At 41.6% G+C, this 8,644-nt stretch overlaps 1 protein-coding gene across 1 annotated transcript; it reads left to right on the top strand.

Moving 5' to 3' along the window:
* The first annotated feature begins 4,724 nt into the window (after positions 1 to 4,724).
* On the top strand, positions 4,725 to 6,103 carry LOC101528678 (torsin-3A-like). Its single transcript, XM_036493337.2, has one exon. The coding sequence runs from the start codon at positions 5,041 to 5,043 to the stop codon at positions 5,935 to 5,937; it is 897 nt and encodes a 298-aa protein (XP_036349230.2). The 5' UTR covers positions 4,725 to 5,040; the 3' UTR covers positions 5,938 to 6,103.
* Positions 6,104 to 8,644: the final 2,541 nt, after the last annotated feature.

Genomic DNA, 8,644 nt, shown 5'->3' with positions numbered 1-8,644 from the left:
AAGGTTGAAGGAGGTCATGGTCATGAAGAAAAAAGGTATAATGTAGTATTGACATTTCTTCTGGTTTCCCAATTAACAGAGAGATTACAGAACAGAAGAGCAAAATAGGGTCATTAGAGAAACTATTACCTTCTCAGAAAACTTATTCTGCTGCAGTAACTAAACCTCAGACAGGAAAAGGATTGCCTATGCAGGTACACATATGGTGAACTAATCATAGTCCAAGATCAAAATTTTCAATCCGGTTCTGAGTTTTGAACCATTAGACCACATAATTTTGCTGTCCAGTTTATCTAGGGATATTTGGACTGTACTTAAATTGCATTTCTTTTTAATCTTTCTCTTTCCACCCAAGCAGTCTGTCTTCTAAAGCATCACTGGCCCTCACAATTATCTTTGTTTCTCAGTGTGACGCCATTCTCTCCACAGTCCTCCCAGTGGGCCAGCTGAGTCATGACTCAATAGGGACTCACACAATTGAAGAAAGGGATGATTTCTCATGCAAGTACAAGCCATTACACAGGTTTCATACATCTCTAGAGCACTAATCACCACAGAGCTCTGGTTCCAGAAGAACAGAGGTATTTCTCAGTGCTACCACCAAAATTACTCTTTGGGTAATCTTTAATATTGCTAAAGAAATAAAGCTTCATGGTAGAGGGAAATGCAAAATAATATGCCAATACAACTGCAGACTGTTTCAACAGTAAGTAAAAAATTTGTTTTTCTTATTTCTTTTCATTGTGTAAAACATTCTACAAATACTAATAATTGTTCTACGTAGTCCCCCCTCTCTCTCTACCTACTTCTTTGTCTCTCTCTCTCTCTGAAATTAGAGTCCTTTTTTATAAGTTTGAAAAACACTGAAACAAGGAATAATGCTTTGATGTGATTTCTGTAAACAATATTACTTGCACATAGGCATACCAAACTGCTTTGGCATATCAGAATGCAGAATAATAAATCGAATAGCCACATAAGACTCAGAGAAGTCATCTAGCCTAATTTACCTCTAAGCAACAGGATAACTCCCAAATTACCTTAGGAAGAAGATCTTCAACTTTATACACAAAGGGAACAAATTTCATAAACACTATTTTAAGAACATACTGATACTTTCCACCCTAAATTCCCTACATTCTCTTTCCTTTATATTTTTCTCTTAACTTTCATAATGCCATACCTGCAATTTATTTTATAAATAAATTTAGTGGCTTATCCCTCTACTAAATAACAAATTCAACAAGTAGTAAGTGGAAAACACAAGAGTTCCTCAAGAGTATACGCAAGGGTTAGAAACAAATCTCAAAATGTCAGTTTCACTTATCTACATTACGTGTGTTTCATACTCTGCTAGTTACCACAAATCAGAGAAAATACATGGTATTTGCTTTTTTTGAGACTGATTTATTCAATAAGCACTATCACCTTTAAAAAAGAATGAACTTCCTCGTAATATTTAAGAATACTGAGATTAAAATAAACACATAACCTGCATTTCTTAAGGTACAATGCCACAATAGCATTAGGGTTTTATTTTATCTCATATCATGTTGACAATGTCTTGGTAAATATGACTGCAATGTAAAATGATATATGTACAATTTATGTAATTCCCAATTTATAGAGCTTTTATATTTTCAAATATTTAATATTTCCTCTGAAACATTACAGAACATTGGTTAAGGTGATAGAAACAAACAGCATAAACTAGGCATCCCATGCAGCGTTCTATGAACATAAAACCTTGAAGAAATCATTCTGACAGCAATTTTATATCAGAAAATATTTACACTTAATAGTAGAAGCAAAACCTGAATTGATTTAAATAAGAAATTGAGCTAGGCAATTATTAAAGAATAATTTTTTCTCCAGCATGTAAGGCCTGGATAAGCTTACATTTTAAATGGATTATGTAAGTGAATTATAGTCAATCTCTAAAAGTATTTTGTTTTCACAGAAATGTTTCCTATAGAATTTGAAATTTTATCAGGTAATTATTTAAACATCTTTCTTAATGTCAGATTTCTTAGTTCGTATTGCCTGATATTCCCAGTATAAAAACTACAGATCTGCATATTCAAGAACCAGTAATATTTGTTTTCCTGAATCTGATGGCTTGCTTGTGAAAGCAATGGAATCATCAAAAGTCCCGGTCCATTCTGGTACCATTAGTCTTAAGTTGGCTCGTAGAGGATGCAGAGAAGTGACAGTGCTGATGACAGAGATGACGAACTTCCAGGACTCTGACAATGCCTAAGGCTACAGAGTTCCTTGAGTTGTTTATGGACCTGGCCTGCTTTCCAGATTCTGAGGTGCAACATTTCTTTGGGTTCAGAGAACCCCAAGGAAAAGAAATTGTTGATAAAGTTCAACAGATCTGCAATTGTAGTTGGCAAAATTTACATTTTTATTTCTAGTGATCTGTAACTGAAATTCAGATTTCCTGAACTTGTGAATGTAGACAACAAACCACAATAGTATTAAAGTCCCTATCATTTGTTCACCAAATAGCAATCAAAGACATTTCCATATCATAATTATTGTAGATATTCCAAAACATATGCTTCATTTATACTGATCTATGAAGTATGATAGTAACTAAAGAAGCAGCTAGTTAGTGCTACTCAATATACTAATAAATACATGTATTATTAGGCCACTATTTTAAAACCTTTCAGTAACTGTGTTTCAATATAATTTGTTTTGTAAACCTATATTTTGTTTTATGCATTTGCCATATTTAATCTAGGTAAATTGTTTGCCAGTATTACAGCATCAGAATCTTCATTGGCCTGTTTCCTAACGTAAATGGTGCAGATGATTTTTAAAATGGCAGCAACTGTTGTGCCACAGCTGGTAAAGCCAACACAAGCAACAATGGAAACATATATAGGCATTGATTCAAATGCTCCATTTCCCATCATCTCCTTGCTAATACCCTAGGAAAAGCAACAGAAGCTGGCCCCACAGGAGAGAGCCAGATGAAGCACTTGGGTTCAGCCTGGTCCAGCACTGGCTGTTGCAGTCATTTGGGAAGTAAATCAGCAAATGGAAGAGCTCTGTCTCTCTGTTTCTCTTTCAAAATAAATCAATTAACTTAAAAAAAAATAATAGTCACTCAAAGACACTAACAAACAGAAAATGAAGAAAATCAATGTTACAACAACCTAAAAATTGGTAAGAAAGATACTGTCTCTTCTGAACCAAGATTTTTACCTCCTTCCCTTAACCTAGGTCAATAAGGTGAAGCCTTCACTCCAGACCACGACTGCCAAGAACCCAGGCCTGTCCCAACTCCCAGCCAGATAACCTTCTTCCTTGGAACAGAACTCCTCAATTTCTCATTCCCCTCCCAGCTACCTTTTGCTGGGGTTAAGCTCTTGTAAGTGTTGTTGAGAGTTCACTGGCAAATTACACTGGTGGGAAAGTAGCTCTGCCTTGGACATGGTAGACTGAAGAAATCAGATTCGAACATGCCTATTTTTATTAACATTATTTTGTTAACTTATGTATTTGACACATGGTGCTCTCCATTCTGCTTGTTCATTCCCCAAATACTTACAACAGCCAGTGCGGGGACAGGCCAAAGCCAGGAACCAGGAACTCAATTCAAGTTTTCCATGTGACCAGCAGGGATTCAAGCACCTGAGCCACCACCTGCTATATATAAAATAGCCAGGACTCAAATCCCGGCACTCTGATATGGAATGCAGACATTCCAAATTGTCACCAAAAACAAATCGAATGCATGTTCTTCCTTTACCCCACCTCTTGTAGGGTTGGTTCCATGCCAGGAACCTTTACTCCAACCTCTTTTTGGTTCCATGCCAGAAGAAGCAAACTAAGAGAGCTTGACTTTCAGACTTACTCCGAAAACACTGAACACTCCAAATGCAGGGGTGTTAGTCAAAGAGAAGCTAGTCATTGCTCCAACCCCAGGCTCCAGAGCTCAAGTTCAGAAATTGTGCCTGTAGAAAGAAGTAGGCCACAAAACAGCTTCTGATTTCTACCCAAAGAAACCTATTTCATTTGAAATAGAGTGTGGAGGAGTTTTAGCTTAAGAGGACTCTCAAGAATAGTGATAAAATACAATTGGGAGGAATTCACTCATCTAATGAAGACACAGCCCAGACTAAGGGCAGGCTGATTTGCAGTGGGAAAATGGAAAACAAGACAGTTAACAGGAAATCTCTAGGGTTCTAGAAACATCAAATGCTGACCTCAGGAACCATCAGAGTGGCACACATTGATCACTGGGCCTGGAATTACTGCTGAAGATACTGGAATGATCAGTCACCAGTGAGTGAAATCTAGAAGTTTATATGGTCAGAGAAAAAGTAGATGACAGCCTTGCCAAGATACGTGTATCACTGTCCATTCAGACAAAAGTGGGGCACATACACAGCTATACCTCCCTAAGGGACAATAGCAGAAGCAAAACTGTGCCTGAGGAGGAAGACACTGAAAATTATAACTTACTTCATGAATTCAATAGTAGCTAAACAAATAAACAAGCACATGCAAATAGTATCAACCCTCCACACCCTAGATAGCAAGCGGGGGGGGGGGGGGGGGGAAGCAGTACCTAGATTTGCTACAATAAATATATGTCTAGAATAGTCAGTTTCCAACAACAAAAAAAATACAACCTATTGCCATACATTGAAAAATACAGGAAGGAGCGGAGAGGGCTGGGCCTGGGAGGCCAGCGCTCTCCTCCCGGGCCCGGCCATGCCTCACGGCCCGCGGCGCCCCCTTTGCCTTTGCTTTCTCCTCTTGCTGCTGCTGCACCCGGGCGCTCTGGACGGCCCCGGTGCCGCGAGGCCGGGTGAGGGCGCCGAGGAGCCGGGCTGGGCATCGCCGTGGCCAGGCTTGCATCACCTGCAACAGCAGCAGTTCAGGACGGCCGGGGCCCTCTCCAGGCGGTACTGAGCGCTTTTCAGCTGCCGGGTGTGGCCCGGAGAGTGCGAGGAAGATGAGGTTGCCGCGACAACCCTAGCCTGGAGCCTGCCCGTGTTGGGCCAGCGGTATGTGGATATGCTAGCTGCGTGGTACTGCCGCTTCCGGGACTGCTGCGACTCTGACGACTGCAGGATCTCCAACAACTTCACAGGCTTAGACTCAGACCTGAGTGTGCGACTGCATGGCCAGCATCTGGCCCGGGAACTGGTCCTGCAAACGGTGAGGGGCTACTTGGAAATTCCACTGCCAGACAAGGCCCTGGCTCTGTCATTCCACGGCTGGTCGGGGACTGGCAAGAACTTTGTGGCCCGGATATTGGCAGAGAACCTATATCGGGATGGACAGAAGAGCCCCTGTGTCAGGGTGTTCATTGCCACAATCCACTTCCCGCACTCCAAGTACGTGGATCTGTACCAGGACTGGCTGCTGGGCCAGATGCAGGAGGCACAGCAGCGCTGCCGCCAGACCCTGTTCATCTTTGATGAAGTCAAGAAGCTGCACCCCGAGCTGCTGGAGCTCCTGGGGCTGCAGCTGGAGCACCGAGCCCCTGAGAAGCCGGGCGCCAGGCCTCAGAGAAGCATCTTTGTTTTTCTCAGTAACCTCGGGGGCAATGCCATCAACCAGGCGGTCCTGGATCTGCTGAAGGCTGGAAGGTCCTGGGAAGAAATCACCATGGATCACCTGGGACCCATGCTTCAGGCTGAGATGGCGGCATCCCCAGGCAGCAGCTTTGGCCACAGCCATCTTGTGAAGGAAAACCTGATCGACACCTTCGTTCCCTTCCTGCCTCTGGAGTTCCACCATGTGAGGCTGTGTGTACGCGATGCCTTCCTGAGCCAGGACCTGGCATACACAGAAGAGACCTTGGACAGAGTTGCCAGGACAATGACCTACATTCCCAAGGAGGAGCAGCGCTTCTCGTCCCAGGGATGCAAGTCCATCTCCCAGAGAATCCACTACTTTCAGCCCTGACAGGCTCACCCGGGCCACCCACAACCATGGGCGCCCCTCCAACAGAAAGACCCTGAGGCTGGCCTGATGACTGTTGGCCTCTAGAAGGTATTGCAGGGGTAGAGTGGCATCCAACTGTTGCTGATGCAGAAACAGTGCCTTAAAGTGTTTTTTCATGTTGATGTAATTTGTTGTGGATGTTGTTGTTGTTGTTGCGGCTGTTGTAACTCATACCAGTTGTTGACCTGGTTTCATGACTTCTCAACTGTGGAAATGTATAGTCACGGAGTACTGGGGTCTATCAAATACAGATGTGGGGGAATAATGGAACATGCATCCCTGCTTTCAGACGAAGGATGGATTCCCAATAAAACTATTGGACATGTGTGGACAATGGAATGCTGGACTGCCTTACATTGTCTGTACCAACAATGTCAGGGGACACTGAAATAAGAGCCTAATGGAATTCTGATTCCTTAGAAGGACTACACTATTGTAGTAAACTGGGGAAAATCTGTTGGGGGTGGGAATTTGCGGGGGAATCCCAGCCAATATGAAATTGTACCACATAATTCAGGATTCAAATTAAAAATATATATTTTAAAAAAATTAAAAATAAAAAATATAGGAAACAGAAACTGCTTATGAAAGTAATTAGAGATAAGATTTTTTTAAAAAAGCCTTCAAAGTAACTGTTGTAGAAATGTTTTCAAAACTAATGGAAAGAATGACTGAAGAAGTAAAATGAAGCATACATTTGTGGAAGTCAGTATGGTGAGCCCTTAGACAACTGAAAACAGATCTACCATATGACCCAACCATTCCATTCCTGGGAATACATCTAAACTAAATGAAATCTGCAATTAAGAGAGTTGCCTGCAGTCCAGTGTTTGCAGCAGAACATTTCACAACAGCTAACACATGAAAACAACCCAGATGTCCATCAACAGATGAATAAAGTGTGGTACAGGGGCTGGCATGGTTGTTCAATGGCCTAATCCTTTGCCTGCTAGCTCCAGCATCCCATACAGGTGCTGGTTTGTGTCCTGGATCCTCCACTTCTGATTAAGCTCTCTGCTTATGGCCTGGGAAAGCAGCAGAGTATGGTTCAAGACCTTGGACCCCTGCACTCAAGTGGGAGACCTACAGGAGGCTACTAGATCCTGGCTCCTATCTTTGGAGTGACTCAGCTCCAGCTTGGGAAGCGAACCAACAGATGGAAGATTCTGTCTCTCTTCCTTCTCCTCCTCCTCCTGCTCCACTCTGCAAATCTACATTTCAAATAAACAAGGAAGAAGAAGAAGAAACTCTAGTACATTTATTCCATGGCATGCTACTCAGCCATAAAAAGAATGAAATCTTACCATTTGCAACAAAATAGTCTCAGGCTGAATCTATTATGCTTTGTGAAATAAACCAAGCATAGGGGAGGGTGAGAGAGATGAATTCCTATGTTACTAAAACTGGGTGGTAGAAAATAATAAATCAATACAATTTTTGAAGAGAGAGAGAGGCTAGCAGAACCAGTGCTGTGTCATTGTGAGCAAGTTGTCGCCAGCAATCCCAGCATCCCAGTTAAAGACTTGGTTGTTTTCTGATCCAGCTCCCTGCCAATAGCTTAGGAAAGCAGCAGAAGATTGTCCCAGTCATTGAGTCCCTGTCAACTGAATGGGAGACCTGGGCTCCCGATCAGCCAGGATCATCCCTGGCTGTTGCAGTCATTTGGGGAGTGAACCACTGGATGGAAGATCTATCTGTCTCTCTCCTTCTATCTCCCCACTCTCTGTAACTCTGTCTTTCAAATAAATAAATACTATCAATAAAATTATTTAAAATATTTTAAAAATAATCAAATGGATATGTGAAAGAAAAAAGTATGACCATTTTTTACTTTACTAAGGGATCAATAGTAAATGTGAACTGTCAAAAGACAGAAAGCAACTTTAAAAGCAAATCAGAAAAAAATATGTATTAGAACTGTAAGCAGAAAAAAAGAATAAGTAAAAATAAACACTATAAGCAGTTGGAACACACATGAATAAACTGGGACTTTTTGGAGTACCAGAAGGAGATTAAATAGAGAATATACAACAAAAATCCTGAAAGAAGCAATGGCTGAATACAGTCTAACTGTACTGATAAATAAATAAACAACCAGCCTACAAATCCAGTAAACTGAGCAAACTCCCAGAAGTTTAAACATTAAAAAAATTCTATAATCACGTACATCAAAGTAAAATAAAATCTTGAAACAAACAGAGAAAAATTATTCTGAGCGGAGGTTCAGGTACCTGACTGTCTTGGGATCAAAACTCAAAATAAGTTCAAGAATGTTTGATACAGTCATCTAGAATAAAAAAATTGGCCATGGAGATAATACAGGGGTGGAGAGGGATCCCAGTTTTCAATACACCTATATCAAAATGCCACAAAACATGTGAGCATGTGACATAGCAGTTAAGATGTCAGTCGGGATGCCTGTGTCTTAGAGGAACTTGGTTTGATATCCAGCAATTCCAGGTCCCAACTCCAGCTTCCTGTTAAAGTAGGCCGTGAGAGGCATCAACGAATGCTCCAATGATGGGCTCCTCTACCCACATAGCAGAGCTAGTTAGAGTTCCTTAGTCTCTACATTTAGACACATCCCAGCTCCAGCCAGTGCAGGCATTTGGCGAATGCACTAACAGATGGGGGAGCAAACAAGTAAGTTCTCTAAAATAATGTGCAT

This window comes from Ochotona princeps, chromosome 5 (assembly GCF_030435755.1).
Source record: "Ochotona princeps isolate mOchPri1 chromosome 5, mOchPri1.hap1, whole genome shotgun sequence".
NCBI lineage: Eukaryota > Metazoa > Chordata > Mammalia > Lagomorpha > Ochotonidae > Ochotona > Ochotona princeps.
Note: the sequence above shows the minus strand (reverse complement) of the source record. Positions and strands in the feature narration are given on the sequence as shown.

What these genes read in the sequence shown, in the direction of transcription:
- LOC101528678 (XM_036493337.2), top strand. Translation starts at nt 5,041, where the DNA reads ATGCTAGCTGCGTGGTACTGCCGCTTCCGGGACTGCTGCGACTCTGAC.